General features: G+C 42.9%; 1 protein-coding gene and 1 long non-coding RNA gene across 4 annotated transcripts in view; one reads left to right on the plus strand and one right to left on the minus strand.

The window, feature by feature from the left end:
- The window catches only part of LOC309648118 (uncharacterized protein), a 52,773-nt gene that overhangs the window by 12,515 nt on the left and 23,348 nt on the right, over positions 1-16,910 (minus strand). The window contains exons 2-3 of one of the 3 annotated variants that reach the window (XM_082436266.1): positions 8,634-16,823; positions 6,056-6,182 (exon numbers count right to left, since the gene is read on the minus strand). The exons of 1 other annotated variant lie outside the window; for it this stretch is intronic. In XM_082436266.1, coding sequence (XP_082292392.1) covers positions 6,056-6,182; positions 8,634-8,663 — 157 coding nt within the window. In that variant the 5' untranslated portion in view covers positions 8,664-16,823. Of the gene's footprint in view, positions 1-6,055; positions 6,183-6,656; positions 6,817-8,633; positions 16,824-16,910 lie in introns of those variants that run through there. One more of the 3 variants, XM_082436267.1, reaches the window with a different exon arrangement.
- LOC309648342 lies at positions 6,958-10,703 on the plus strand. Its single transcript, XR_014256616.1, has 2 exons — positions 6,958-7,632; positions 7,665-10,703. It is a non-coding gene; the product is annotated as an uncharacterized lncRNA (long non-coding RNA).

A 16,910-nucleotide genomic window follows, 5' to 3' on the forward strand; every position in this document is an offset into this window, starting at 1 on the left:
TGGGCTTTCTCTAGTTGTGGTGAGCGGGGGCTACTCTTTGTTGTGGTGCGCAGGCTTCTCATTGCGGTGGCTTCTCTTGTTGTGGAGCATGGGCTCTAGGTGCACAGGCTTCAGTAGTTGTGGCTTGCAGGTTCTAGAGCACAGGCTCAGTAGTTGTGGCACACGGGCTCAGCAGTTGTGGCTCGTGGGCTCTAGAGCACAGGCTCAGTAGTTGTGGTGCATGGGTTTAGTTGCTCCGTGGCATGTGGGATCTTCCCGGACCAGGGCTCGAACCCGTGTCCCCTGCATTGGCAGGCGGATTCTTAACCACTGCACCACCAGGGAAGTCCCGTCCACCACATTTCTAAAGGCCTATTTACAGCAGTTACTTTTGCCCAGTATATCATATGCAGCTATCAAAAAAAATTATGAGTCACGCTAAAAGTCAAAGAACACAATTTGAAGAGACAGAGCAAGCATCAGAACCTGACATGTAAGGGATGCTGGAATTATCAGGGATTTTAAATGACGCTGATTAATATGCGAAGGGCTTTAATGAACAAAAGTAGACAGCGTGCAAAAACAGATGGGCATTGTAAGCAGATAGAAGGAAATCCTAATTAAGAACCAAAAAAAATGCTACAGATCAAATAACACTGAAGAATGCCTCTGGTGGACTTATCAGTAGACTGGACACAGCTAAAGAAAGAATCTCTGAGTTTGAGGATATATCAATAGAAACCTTCAAAACTGAAAAGCAAAGAGGACAAAGACTGAAAAAAACAGAATATTCAAGGACCATAGAACTATAAAAGGTGTAATATACAAGTAATGCAAATTTAAAAAGGGGAAAAAATGAGGAAAAGAAACAGAAGAAATACATGAAACAACAATGACTGGGAATTTCCCAAAATTAATGTCAAACACCAAACCACAGATCCAGGAAGCCAAGAGAACACCAAGCATGATAAATGCTCACTACCCCCACCCCTGTCCCCCAGCAAAAAAAAAAACAAACAACCACACCTAGGCATACCATTTAAAAACTACAGAAAATTGAAGCTAAAGAAAAAATCCAGAGAGAAGCCGGAGGTCAAAACAAAACATCTTACCTATACAGGAACAAAGACAAGAATTACATATGATTTCTCCTCAGAAATCACATAAGAAGAGAGTGGAAAGATTTAAAGTGTTCAGAGAAAAACCTCACCAATCTTGAATTCCATACCCTGTGAAATTATCCTTCAAAACTGAAAGAGAAATAAAGAATTTCTCAAAGAAACAAAAATTGAGGGAATCTGTTGCCAGTAGACCTATCTTACAAGAAATGTTAAAATAACTTCTGTAGAGAGAAGGAAAATGATGTAGGTCAGAAACTCAGATCTAAATACAGAAAGGAGGAATACTGCAAGAGGAATAAAAGAAGGTAAAGTTAAAACTTTTAGTTGTCTTAACCAATCTAACAAGTAACAGTCTGTTCAGAATAATAACAGTAATAATGTATTCAATTATGCTTATGTACATAGCTTACACACGCTTATATATATATACATACATACATATAAATGCTTATTTTTATATATGTATAAAATATATGTACCCATTATATATGCACTTACATAGTGAAACAAATGGCAGCAATGATATGAAGGATGGGAGGACAGAATTAAGATTATTTTGTTATAAGGTCTCATGTTACCAGTGAAGTGATATAGTGTTATTTGAAAGCAGACTTAGATTAGTTGCCCTTTGTCACATTATCATTTACATTAGCACTCCTACAAAATGAAATACTTAGGTATAAATCTAAGAAAATATGTACAAGATTTATATGAGGAACTCCACAAAACTCTGATGAATGAAATCAAAGAACAAAATAAATGGAGAGAGATTTTATGTTCATGGATAAGAAGATTCAGTACTGTCAAGATGTCAGTTCTTCCCAATTTGATCTATAGATTCAATGCAATACCAATCAAAATCCCAGCAAATCATTTTGTGGATATCCAAAACTGATTAAGTTTATATGGAGAGGCAAAAGACCCAAAACAGCCAACACAATATTGAAGAAGAACAAAGTGGGAGGACTGACGCTACCCAACCTCAAGACTTACAATAAAGTTACAGTAATGAAGACAGTGTGATGTTGGTGAAAGATCAATGGAACAGAATTGAAAGCCCAGAAATAGACCCACATAATACAGTCAACTAATCTTTGACAAAGATGCAAAAGCAATACAATAGTTAGCAAAGCTAGTCTTTTTAACAAATGGTGCTGGAACAGGACATCCACATATAAAAACAATTACCTAGACAGACCTTATACCCTTCACAAAACTTTACTCAAAATGGATCACAGATCTAAACGTAAAACACAAAACCATAAAATTCCTAGAAGATATTATAGGAGAAAACCTAGATGACTATGGGTATGTGATAACTTTCTAGATACAACACCAAAGGCATAATCCATGAAAGAAATGATTGATAAGCTGGACTTCATAAAAATTAAAAACTTCTGCTCTGCCAAAAGAATGAGAAGACAGGACTTCCCTGGTGGCACAGTGGATAAGAATCCGCCTGCCAATGCAGGGGATGAGGGTTTGAGCCCTGGTCCGGGAAGATTCCACATGCCGCGGAGCAACTAAGCACGTGCACCACAACTACTGAGCCCGCGTGCCACAACTACTGAAGCCCACGCGCCTACAGCCCGTGCTCCACAACAAAGAGAAGCCACCGCAATGAGAAGCCTGCGCACCGCAACGAAGAGTAGCCCCCGCTCACCGCAGCTAGAGAAAGCTCGCACATGGCAACGAAGACCCAACACAGACAAAAAAAATAAAATAAATTAAAAAAAAAAAAAAAAAAGAATGAGAAGACAAGCCACACAGTAGGAGAAAATATTTGCAAAAGACATATCTGATAAAGGACAGTTATCCAAAATACACAAATATCTCTTAAAATTAGAAAGTAAGAAAACAAAAATGACCCAATTTTAAAACGAGCCAAATACCTTAACAGACACCTCACCAAAGACAAGAACAAGGACCTTAAAACACATCTCACCAAAGACAATATACACACAACAAATAAGCATATGAAAAGATGCTCCACAGAATATATCATCAGGGAAATGCAAATTAAAACAAGATACCACTACACAACTATTAGAATGGTCACGGGACTTCCCTGGTGGCGCAATGGTGAAGAATCCACCTGCCAATGCAGGGGACACTGGTTTGAGCCCTGGTCTGGGAAGATCCCACATGCCGCAGAGCAACTAAGCTCGTGAGCCACAACTACTGAGCCTGCACTCTAGAGCCCGCATGCCACAACTACTGAGCCTGAGTGTCACAGCGACTGAAGCCTGCGGGCCTAGAGCCCATGCTCCGCAACAGGAGAAGCCACCGCAACGAGAAGCCCGCACACCACAACGAAGAGTAACCCACGCACTGCAACAAAGAGTAGCCCTTGCTCGCCGCAACTAGAGAGAGCCCACACGCAGCAACGAAGACTCAAAGCAGCCATAAATAAATAGGAAGGAAGGAAGGTCAAAACGTGGAACACTGACAACACCAAATGCTAGCAAGGATGCAGAGCAGCAGGAACTCTCATTCAATGCTGGTGGGAATGCAAAATGATACCACCATTTTGAAGACAGTTTGGTGGGTTCTTAAAAAACTAAATATACCTTCACCATAGGATCCATCAACCACAGTTCTCGCTATTTACCCAAAGGTGCTGAAAACTTATGTCCACATAAAAACCTGCACATGGATGTTTACAGCAGCTTTATTCATAATTGCCAAAACTTGGAAGCAACTGAGATGTTCTTCAGTGGGTAAATGGATAAAGGATGGTAAATCTAGACAGTAAAATATTATTCAGCACTAAAAAGAAACATGCTATCAAGCCATGAAACGAGAAACAAATGCATATTACTAAGTGAAAGAAGCCAATCTAAAAAGGTTACATACTCTATGATTCTAGCTATATGACATTCTGGAAAACACAAATGGAGACAGTAAAAACGATCAGTGGTTGGTGAGGGGGCAGGGATGAATAGAGAGGACTCTTAGGGCAACAAAAAAATTTTGTATGATACTATGATGGATACACGTCATTATACATTTGTCCAAACCCATGGAATGTACAACACCAAGAGTGAACCCTAATGTCAACTATGGACTTTGGGTGATTATGATGTGTCAGTGTAGATGCATCAACTATAACAAATGTACCATTCTGGTGAGAATATTGAGAACGAGGGAGGGTATGCTCGTGTGGGGGGAGGGGGTGTATGGGAAATCTCTATACTTACCTCTCAATTTTGCTGTGAACCTAAAACTGCTCAAAAAAGACAAGTCTTAAAAAAACAATAACTATTTATAGATGTAACCATATTCTAAGGACTGTGCCAAGCAATTTAAATGCATTAAAAAAAATTGAATTAAGTTTATGAACTAACTTAGAAATGAAATGACATAAATATTTAAAATATTGAGTCTTTTCATTCAGGAACAAGGTAAATGTCTTCATGGATTTAAGTCTTTTTTAGGTCCTAAGCAAAGCGTTATATTGACCTTCTTGTGGGCCTTGCATGAAAAATTCTATTTTAGGATTTCCTTATAGCACCCACATGAAGTACATACTGCAATAAGCACCACTTTATAGATGAAGAAACAGAGGCTCAGGCAGATAAAATGATTTGCTGAAACCATGGACATGATGAATGGCTGAGCCAAGATGAAAACCAAAGTCTAGTCATCTCTGGCATCTGGCATCTGTATTTAACTACAAAGCTACACAACACTGTTCCAGAAAATGCTGAGTCCAAGTGTAGGGTGATGACCATGACAACAAGGACGACGATGATATCATTAATAGTAGCGACAGCAGCAGGGGTCACAACTGCTAACCCCGCACACAGCCAGGCGTCAGCACGCACTGTTCTGAGCCACTCACCCTCACGACACATGTGTGAAGTAGGTACTGTATTACTTCATGAGATACTACCTATGAGATGACTGACATACAGAAGCGTTCAGTAGCCTGCCCAGGAACACACAGCTCATAAGCAGCAGAGCAGGGATTAGACACCAGGGGTCTGGCACCAGACCCTGGTCTCCCAAGTGCTACACGAAGAAGGAAGCAGCAAACACTTCCCCGTGGGAGTCAGCAGCCTCAGACCAAGTGGGCTGTGGTGGTGAGAGGGGGACATGAGCAGAGGAGTCAATCCTCAGGAAACAGGGCCAGAGGAAGGAGCAGACGTGGAGACGCCAGAATTCAGCATTTCATGAACTACTAAAAATAAAAACTTGGGTTCGGAATCCCACACAGTGATTTGGTCAAATAGAGACATTTGCACGAACATCATATATCATTTATTCTTATCAACATTTCACAAAAGGACGGACAAAAAATGCAAAGGAGAGCTGTTGACAACCAAGATGTGCCTTTTAAGTTGAATGGATTAAGCTTTAGGAAGGACTCACAACAACGGCCCTATTTTCCTTACTTGCTGAGAACAGCGTGCTGGGAGAATTAAATGAGCAGAGCATGAACAGAGAAACAAGATAAACATACAGCAAGAAATAGAGATGAGGAGGGAGTGGGCCTCAGAGAGCAAGGACTTGCTGACTACCTCCTTCTGCAAAATAGCTGCAGCAGAAAAAACCACTGTGAAAACAAAGTGACACGAGCAGGCCCACGAGAGAAGGCAGAAGAACAAGAGACCCAGAAGCCAGGGCATAATCATGCTTCTCTAAGTCGCTATATCAGTCCCTCAAGGAGCCCAGCAGGAATTCCTACCTTTGGGTTCTGTGAGACACCCCCATTTCCTCCCAACACATCCTTCTCCTTTGGTTGTGACCAAAGGCAAACTATGTTTCTTGTCCAACCCTCCCTAAGTGAGATACAAGGAGACCAGGCAGCAAGAGTGAGTCCAGAAAATAACTGAAGCTGTGGGGAGGAGGGTAGATGGGCTACAGAGGGCTTCCCAACCACCAGGCCTGAAGCCAGAGGGCGGAATGAAGCAAGTGACAGGTCCCACATGGGGAAGTTGGGAAGGCCTTACCCAGAGAGACCAGGAGCCCGCAGGTCTCCAGCATCACCTCCTGGTACAGGGTCCTCTGGGCGGGGTCCAGCTGCCCCCACTCCTCCCGGGTAAAAGTCACGGCCACATCCTCATAAGTAACAAGCATCTGGAAAGTCAAGCAGAGGCAGTTGTGTTGGTCTTGGGGCTACTGATGGAATCAGAGCCCATCTCTCTCCATGGCAAAGATGCAGAGACCAAACAGCCCCTGAAGGCTGAGCTCTGTGCTGGACTCCAGGAGGTAGACACTGCTCTAGACTGATCACAGCAGCGTAGCCCACAAAGGCCTCCTAGGCAGGAGCCGACGGAGAATGACACGAGGTCAGGAGCCTCCCGCACAGACTGTGAGGCACGGAATGGTGAGGGTGCTGAGATGTCAGACAAATGGGAAAGAATAACAATGACGACAAAAACAATACCAATAATAATTACAGCAACAGCACCCCAGACTCACTGGTCCTCACCGTGTGCCTGCCTCGTGCTGAGGCATTTACATGTCTTGCTGAAGTGTCTGAAAGTCCCCAGCTCTTAAGTCCCACCCACTCCTGAGGTTTGAATCCGAAGTCCTGAAGTCAGCACTTGCCTGCTGTGTGAACTTGGGGGCCTCGCTTAATTCCTCTGAACGTTGATTTCTGAATCAATACAATGATTCTTACCGATAATAGTTATGAGAATTAAAGAAAAAAGAAAGACGGGGTGACTGGCCACAGCCGGTGAGGTCAATGCCGTTATCATCTTCATGTCAGTCAGGAGACCTGAGGCCCAGGGAGCTCTACCAGTTCACCCAAAGTTTACATGTGTTGTGATCAGAGGCAGGATTTAAAAGCAGGTTCCTCTGGTCTGAGGTCTAGCAGCATAACCATGACCCACTGGCAAAGTAAAACCACAGTTAATGAAGATGTGAAGCATTTTAAATAAATTTCCCAGTTATATTCATTTCAGCCACCGCTGAAAATAATTCTGCAGACGTGGGCAGAGGCGCAGATTCATCATCACCCACCTCACAGGAGAGTCACCTGAGGTGGTGGTACCTGCTTGGGAAGTGGCAGGGCCTGGACCAGCTCCTGCTGCCATGTGAACCTTGGAGACTCCCAGGGAGAATCCACAACGAGTCATCACTTCTTTTTTCTACCTGAGGCCTGACAGCATGTATCCCGGAGGAAAGAATACTCCAGGGACCAGGGAATAGGAACTGCTGAGGACACTGGAGGCTGTAGCCAGGAGAACAACAGCCTTTGATTGGCCATGATGTCTGTCCTGGCTGAGCAGGATGGAACATTCAGCCAACGGCCACACCGTCTGGCCCTCCCAGGACACGTCTCAGCAGATGGGGGAGTGGGGAGGATTCTGGCAATCGCAAAGACCCTCTGGGGGTTCCTTAAACAACCAATATACCTTTTTTTTTGGTCCACACTCTTCCGCCTGCTGAAATGCCATGTCCCTGGTTCATGCCAAGACTGCCTACCGGAAGGAAGCCTGCATGGCTTGCAAACTTTACTTTAGGTGTCACCTCCAGGAATCCCTCTCCACTGTTCGTAGAGAAGAGGGTAAAAATACAGGCTGTGAAAAAAAAAAAAAAAAAAAAATACAGGCTGTGGTGGCGACATACTGGTTGTTAGTTTCTGCTACTTAAGAACTGCAGTGAACTTGGGCAGGAAACTGAACTTCTCTGAGTCTCAAGTTGTTCTTGTACAAAACAGTGACAATAACAGAACTTAGCTCTGAAAAGGTGAGGATTACATGAGGTGATATATTATGCCTGTCTACCTGCTAACAGCAAAGACTCAATGGAGGCCGGCCGGCTATTATGGTTCCTTTCTCATTGTTTTCTCTTTGCTCCCACAGCATCCTGGACAAATTCAACCAGGAATTTTGCCAGGTTCCCTACACAAAAATGCCAGAACACAGGCAACAGGAAGGGGCCATTTTAAGCTAACTGCTAGAAAAGGCCTCTTCAAATAGGAGACATCTGCGCAGAGGCCAGAAGGATGTGAGAGGGAAGTCCTGCAAAGATATAGGAACAGTGGGACTTCCTTGGCGGTCCAGTGGTTAGGGCTCCATGCTTCCACTGCAGGGGGCGCAGGTTCGATCCCTGGTTGGGGAACTAAGATCCCCCAAGCCCTGCAGCACGGCCAAAAAAAAAAAAGATACAGGAACAGTACTCCAGGCAAAGGCCAGTGCAAATATAAAGACTGGGGGCGGGGCGGGGCGCGGGGACAGAGAACTTATGGTCAGGTTGGTGTGTCTGCAGAACAGTGAGCCAGGAAAGAACGGAAGGTCAGAGGAGGTCGGCCGGGAGGATGGGGAAGCTGGAATTCTAGAATTTTAAGTGTGACGGGAAGGAAGGAAGCATCATTCATCCTTCACGCACTGATGAAACACCTGTCGGAGACCCAAAACTGTGGTAAGACCGCGGATAAAATAACAAGTCAGCGTCACTTGTTGTAAGTAAACGACGAGGACAAAGAGAAACCCAATGGCTTACTTAGCCTCCAGCCTGCCCAGGAGCCCTCTCCGAACCAGCGGAGAAGCAGCAATGCCAGCAATATGGTCCACTCACCCGCGCCGGGTCCAACCACGCCGCCGCCATCACGGGACCGTGAGGAGAGAGCGGGGCCGGAGAGGCGGCTCCAGGATTCAGCCGCCCGCCTCCTGCCCAGAGCGGGGGGATGAGGGGGTTGCGGGGGGGGTCACCTCAGCCGACGGTCGCACTCCGAGCCTCAGCTTCCCCGGCGCAAAATGCGCACGAGGCCCAGGCCGTCGCGTCAGAGCCGCGGGGACGGGGTCGGGGCCCCGGCGGGCGCTCACGGGACACTCCCGTACGGAGGACCCGGGGCGGGTGTTGGGCTCGTACACCGACGCAGAGGTAAGACACACCTTCCTCACTGGCCTGCCCAGCTCGGGGCTGGGAAACGCACCCGGCCCATCGCCACAGTCCCCACAGCCCCGGAGGACCCAGCCGGCGCAGACAGATGACGCGGCTCTCCAAATGGTCGGAGGTCCCGCCCCCGCCGGCGCGGGCCGCAGGAAACCCCCCCCCCACCCCCCACCCCCACCCCGTCCTGGGCCGTCATTGGCCCAGCATCGGCGCAAACACGCGGCGCTCAGCCTTCTGGGTAACGTAGTATTTTCCCCCTGCAAACAACCAGGTGTGTGGAGCAATTTGCCTCAGAGCATCAGTGAAAGCAGTATTTCTGGACTGTCTCCTCAAACACCATGAATGGTCTCTATCGGTGGAAAAAGACTCCCAGACTCCCAGATATTTTCTGGCAAGGAATGTGAAAAATGGGTCCTGACCCTGGAATTCTGTCACCTGCTCCTTCCTGTCCATCCCTAGTGTCACTTTAAAGCTCACTGTGTAGAGCCCTGTAGGCCACTGTAAAGAAGTCGTAATATGCTCCCTGTGTGTTCTAGAATATACCCAGGAATTGTTTAATTTGGTATGTTAATATACACAGAAATGGGAATGATTGTCATGAAGGAAGAAGTTTATGCTCACACATTCCTAGAAACAGGAGACAGGGCACATCACAAAGGGCCACGAGGGGAGACCAGGATGGGTCAGGAGGTAAGAGAGGTGAAGAAAGCATGGTCCAGAGCTTTTATTTCGTTTTCAACAGGAAAGACAAGGCAGGGTAGGATAAACAGTTTGGTATTGGCTGGTTTGAATACTGTCAACAGGCTTTGGAGCATACGGGCTGACCTTATTTGCCCAGCACAGGCCCTTAGATGATGAGAAATATAGTCTCCTAAGTGTAAGAGTCAGAAAGAGGAGGGATTCCAATTAGGGGCTTTGGGTTGTTTAATTTACACATGAAAGAAATAGCCCCTAAGAGTAGTTTGTTACCTCTAAGAATTGGCTAGTCCTGAAAGGGACAGTCTCGGGAATTTCCTGGCAGTCCAGTGGTTAGGACTCCATGATCTCACTGCCGAGGGCCCAGGTTCAATCCCTGGTTGGGAAACTAAGAGCCCACAAGCCACGCTGTGTAATTGGGGACCTCAATTAGTTGTCCTTCGCCATTTTCAGAGGTGTGGGTCTATGAGAAGGGCATGTGGAACAATCTCTCTAAAATACCAATCCCACGGGAGATAACTGGGACCTTACTAACACCATCATCCCTTGAATACCTGCCTTCTACTTGCTCACCTGGACAGCCCCTCCTTGGAATTGCTCCTTGCTCTGTCCATGACTTTCTACCTTGTTGCAACTTAAAGATCACATCTGGCTTGATGCACTGACACCCTGTTCTTTGGAAGTGACATAAAAATGGCCCATTTGGGGCTTCCCTGATGGCGCAGTGGTTAAGAATCCGCCTGCCAATGCAGGGGACATGGGTTCGAGCCCTGGTCCGGGAAGATCCAACATGCCACAGAGCAACTAAGCCCATGCGCCACAACTACTGAGCTTGCACTGTAGAGCCCTCGTGCTGCAACTACTGAGCCCGAGTGCCACAACTACTGAAGCACGTGTGCCTAGAGCCTGTGCTCTGCAACAGAGAAGCCACCGCAATGAGAAGCCCGTGCACCTCAACGAAGAGTAGCCCCCGCTCGCTGCAACTAGAGAGAAAGCCCACGTGCAGCAATGAGGACCCAAAGCAGCCAAAAATAAATAAATAAATTTATTTAAAAAGAGGAAAAAAAAGACTAAAAAGGGGCGTGGGGCACAACAACAACAAAAAATATATGCTTAATACACGGATCTCCAAATTAAAAATCACAGCAGGAACTGAATGAATAAGCATTTTCAGAACTCTAATGAAAAACTGGTGAACTCATAAAAGTGCTAACAAAAGATCAAGATGAAAAAAAATTAATTACATGGGACTGAGTGAACTGATGAGGATAATTTTTGTGACTTTCTGTTTGAATTAAAAAAAAAAATCCCACAAGGACTCAGAGGCAAAGAATATACAAATCAATTTTCACTGCAAAGTAAAGGAGCTGCTACAGTGGAGGATTACTGGACTGAATGTCAATATTATGACATAGTATGAGTGTGTTTCATGTTTGGTAACTGCAATCATTGTTGCTTTTGTTGTGGTCATCCATGTACAATGCTTGATGTCAGTCTATTTATCTCTTGTAAAAATAAAATACAGTGTGTGTGTGAAAAAAAAAAAAATCACAGCAGACAGAAATTTCCTTCAAGTCATCCAGCTGGTTAGAACAAGGCCAGGAAGTGTAACCAGGTGGTCTGACTAGAGGGTCCATGCTCTTGACACTGCTCCAAGGAAGGGAAAATAGTGCCCATTTACAATTTAGCTTAGACCATTCAATTGTCAGGTGTGTAACATACCTGTGAACAGATTACAAATCTTTAACCCTCAAAACTCAAGGATGATGTCTTTGAGCATTCCAGAGGCACCTCAGCATCCGATAACTAAGACAGGAAAGGCAGTCTGCGGGCCAGAGTATGAGTACAAAGGGGAGAGGCAAATACTACCAGAGATCAGATTCCTACAGATCTCCAGCATCACGTCTCTGTAGAGGGCCCTCCCGGCTGGACCAAATGCTCCCATACCATCTCAGTAAAACTCACAGACAGGTCCATGAACTTAACTAAGCCTGCAACAACACACCCTTTAATCTCCAGTTATGCACATTTAATGATGTAGGAATTATTATGACCCCATGTTCTTTAATTTTCTCTTTGTTGAAGTCAAAGGCTACAAGTTTCAACAGTGGGAACAAAAAGTAAATGAGAAACTGTTGACATATGTGCAATGGAAATACACAGCATTGACCTGGTCTTTACATCTTTGTACAAATAAAGGGAATATTTGCAAGTCAAACCACTGACGACATATCTAAATAGACACAGATTTATTGAGAGGCAAGATTCTTTCTCACCATTCTCTATATTTTGTCATCACTAAATTAAATCTTGACCACTATGTAAGAATTTCCACTCTGACATAACTGATTGTTTTCGTTACAGTGATTTACATGTATATAAGCCTTCACCTCAAAGCTATGACTTCTTGTTGTAGCAAACTGTATTTAATATTTGTTAAAGAAATTTGAACTTCCTCAACATTTAGGTATCATTTAAGTCACTGTGAAGAAGAGTTAATATAGCATGCTATCCTTTGAGCTTCAAAGTTTGCCCTTGGCTAAAGTTTGGGGACTTAGATTTCGGGAGGCTTCCTATCATTCTCAGAAATGATGAATGGCTCAGTGCACCTATTGTTTGTGTAAACACGGTGGCTTATGCTGCTAACCTGCTATGCTTCTGGAGGTCTAGAATTTTGTTATGCTCTAGACAGAGTGCCCAATAAAAATCATAGGCACTGAGGTTCTAATAAGTTTCCCTAGTAGACATTTCACACATGCAGTCATAATTCATTGACAGAACTTAAATTAAGCACTCAGATTTCCTAAAGCTTGTCCCTGGCTTCCTGTGGACTCCAGTCCTTGTATCTTTTCCCTTGACTGAGATTGCTTTGTATTGTTGTGCTGTCATAAACCATCGATGTTGAGTATAATATGCTGAGTCCTTTGATGCTTGCTAGTAAGTCATAAACCTGGGTAGTCTTGAGGACTTTCAACACAGTCATTCATTATGACTTTTAAAGTCTTACAGATCTGTCCATAAAAGCCCATATAGTTTCTCTTTGTGGTCAACATATGTCATATACTGTGCCAACTATACACACAGTTTTGTGTAAACACTGTGAGGGAGGCAAACATAAAGATACACTACTGTGTGTGGCCATTCACTAACACACACATATACTGTCTACTGAGGAAAATAAAAACGTAAAATGAACAGAATCAGACAGTGGCTGGATGTGAGGATGATGAAAGAAAAATGGCTGTGAGGTGTCTGGCTTGGTCAACAAGACAGAAGATAGTGGAATTCACTGAGACTGTTTTTTCAGGCACCTCAAACACAATGTCTAAAACCAAATGCCAACCTTAGCTCTTTTCTACTTCCCTGCTTCCTCAAACTCAGAGATTATCTATATTTCCTACAAAGTTACAAGAGATGATTCAACCATTGAAGACTGAGTTTGGTTTCTCATTCAAACTGAAAGGATGGCCAAGATGTACTATAAAATGAGAAAGATCAAATGAGTATTATTTGATCCGTTTTAGTAAAAATGAATAGTGACCAGGAAAACAAAGATTCATACTACAAGAAGGAATCTAGGAAAGTGATAAGGGCATGGACTCTGCAGCCAGCCTAAATGGCCTCCAATCCCTAATCTCATACTTTGTAACAACTGTACAATTTTGGGCAAACTCCTTAATCTTTCTGTTCCTCAGTTTTCTGATTTGTAAAATGAGGATAATATTACCTACCACATAGACTTGTTGCAAAGGTTAAGAGTTGATGTGTTAAAACATTAAAAACAATGGCTGATATACAGTAATACCACATGTTTGCTTGCTCTTAGAATTATTATGGGTGCATCCTCATGGTGATGGTCTTGGCCAAATGACACATGCATTAACTCAGTGTATATGAATACACAGAAGGTGTGGAAGTATGCACAAAGGGTAACAGACATGAGAAACATTCAACCTGGAGACACAGATTTGGGGGAACTCTGTAGATCACTGAGTATAAAATGCATTGAGTGGGAATTAACTCACTCATGGAACACATCACAAGTGAGACAGCAATGGCCTTGGATGGACCCTGGGAAGCACACTGTTTAATACATGGGCTGAAGACACAGACTCTCTGAAGAAGGGTAAGAACTCACAGAAACCAGGAAAGGACCTTCAAGTCAGAGAGGTGGGCAGCAGTCCAACAGTGGTGGGAGGGCGGGAGGAGGAGAGAGGACAAAAGGGAACTTTGTGAGACCTGCTTAAGTCAGGCAACCGTGGTGGAGGTCATTCTTTAGTTGTCAGTGGAGCAAAAGGGACATGAGGGGGTGAGGACAGGCAGTGGACAGAACAGTCACACAGGGTGTATCTGTGAGAGAAAAAAGAAGGGCAGAGCTCAATGCGCATGTAGGGCAGAAAGTGCCTGGGGGTGAGGAACACAGGTATAGATTGTGAGGACAGAAGGGGATTCAGAGGGAGAAGTTAAAGACCAAGAAGTAGAGGCACAAAAGAAAGACACAGGCCCTATACAAGTTGGGGAATATGGGAGAATGTGTTCAACAACAAAGAGGAAGACTGAACCTGGAAGAGGAGTAGCCCATTCTCCTTTGAGGCTATAACAAGCCTTAGAGAGCTTGGAAATTTTACACACAAATCTTCCCTGGAGAACACAACTCTGAACAATCTGCAGGTTGCCCAGTTTTATTTTCTTGAGAAATATTTGTGGATAACAACACAGAAGACGGCAGGTCTTCCATTCCTCCAGATACTTCTGATTTTCTATTCCAGTATCAAGATAAACCACCAGAGAACCACTGACTTTGGACTACACAGTTTTGCTTGTTTTCTCAGAGTCCTTCTTTGGCATCATAAACTAGGCAAAAGAACCAAACGGAAATCAGACAATTGAAAAATTCAAAAACCAAAACGAAAATTCACTAGATGAGCTCAATAGTAGATTATATATGAGAGAGAAGGAATCAGTGAGCTCAAAGAGAAATCAATGGAAATTAATCAACGTGAACAACAGAGAAAAACAGACTGGGGGGAACAAAAAGATGGGAGCCTGAGAATCCTATGGAACAAGAACAAGAGAACAAAGGGCTGAAAAAACTATTTGAAGAATAACTAAAAATTTCCCAAATTTGCCAAATGGCATACACCACAAAATTTGAAAAGCTGAGCAAACACCAAACAGGATAAGCCCCCCAAATTTTATGGCAGGTTACATCATAATCAAACTTCTGAACTCTATATACAAGGAAAAAACACTTTCAAAGCACTTGACATAAAGGATACATTACAGATAGGGAAATAATGAGTCAAATGGCGGCAGATTTCTCAACTGAAACAGATCAGATTTCCCATCTGGAAGACAGAAGGAAATGACTTACTTGCCTTTCAAGTACTAAAAGAAAAGAACTGCTGACCCTGAATCCTATAGCCCACAAAAATATCCTTTGGGAATGAAGGAAACATAAAGACATTTTTAGATGAAGGAAAACAAAAACATTTGTTACCAGAAAATCTGCAACAAAAGACAGGCTACAGATGTTCATGGGGCAAAAAATTTAAAAAGAAACTGTTAATGGAAGAAACTTGAGATTTCAAGAAGGAAGAAAGAACAATGTAATGAGTAAAAGTAGAAGTAAACAGACTGTGCTTCTTCTGAGTTTTGTAAAAATTGTTTGACAGTTGAAGCAAAAAGAACATCATCCAATATGGTGTTCAGTATATGAAAAGGAAATACTTAAGACAATTATATTAAAAGAATGGGGAATGTAAAGGTACCCAATGGAAGTACGGTTTCTATGTGTCAAAGTGCTAAAGTGTTGATACCGTAGGCTGTGATAAGTTATGTATGTACAATACCTAGAGTAACCACTAAAATACAAGAGATATACTCAAAAACATCACAGATATATCAAGTGGAGCTCCTAACATTAAAGGAACCCATAAGAAGGCAAAACAAACAACAAAAAGTACCCCCTCAAAACCAAACAACAACAGAGCAACAAAAACATCATAAAATGGTAGTTGTAAGCCCTAAAAACATCAATAATTATTTTAAATTTAAATGGCCTAAATATACCAATTTTAAAACAGAAATCAGTAAGATGGATATAAGAAAATGAGCCAAGTATATGCTATTCACAATATTCACATATTACATTATTTCAAATGTAACAATATAGATAAGGTTGAAAATAAAATTACAGAAAAATATAAACCATGCAAACATTAACCAAAAAACTCAATAGTGGCTATATTAATATCAGATAAAGTATACTTCAAAGCAAAAAATTTTAGAGGAGCAAAGAGAAAGCATAATGATAAAAGGGTTATTACACCAAGATGACATAGCAATCCTAAATGTGTATGCACCAAACAACAGAGCTTTGAAATACATGAAGTGAACACTGACAGAACTTAAAGGAGGAAGAGACAATTCTAGAATTAAACTGCAGGACTTCAACACCCCTTTCTCAGCTGTTGATAAAAATACGAGGCAGGAAATCAGCAGATATAGAAAATCTGAAAAACACCATCAACGAACAGTATCTGGTACATACATATACAAACTCCACCCAATGACAGTAGGATACACACTCTTTTCAAGCAGCCTTACTGAACATTCATCAAATATCCTGGGTCATAAAACAAACCTCAAAAAATTTAAATAGCCAAATCAAATGTAAAAGAAATTAAAAGAAAGCACAAAATACTCCAAACACTGGGAAATTGAACAACATACTTCTAAATAATCCATGGGTTAGACAGTCTCGAATAAAGAAATATTTAGAACTGAATGAAATGTAATTAGAATGTAAGACAAGAAGCTAAAACAGTACTGTGAGGGAAATTTATAGAACTTAATGCTTACATTAGTAAAGTGGGAAAAAAAAAAAACCCTCAAATCAATAACCTAAGCACCCACCTCAAGAAACTGCAAAGGAAAATACTATCAAAGCAAGTAGAAGAAAGGATATAAAAAAGACCAGAAAAAAAAATTCAGTGAAATTAGGAAAAGATAGAGGAAAAAATATAAAGTGCTGGTTCCTTGAAATAAAAAAATTGATAAATGTCTAAGAAGACTGACAAAGATAAAAGAGAGTTAACACATTTCCAATAATAGGAATAAAACAGAGGCTATAAGTACAGATTCTGCTGCCGTCAAAAGGATAATAGGGCTTCCCTGGTGGCGCAGTGGTTGAGGGTCCGCCTGCCGTTACAGGGGCCACGGGTTCGAGCCCTGGTCTGGGAAGATCCCACATGCCACGGA

The sequence above is a fragment of the Balaenoptera physalus genome, assembly GCF_965194825.1.
Source record: "Balaenoptera physalus genome assembly, chromosome: 19".
Taxonomy (NCBI): Eukaryota; Metazoa; Chordata; class Mammalia; order Artiodactyla; family Balaenopteridae; genus Balaenoptera; species Balaenoptera physalus.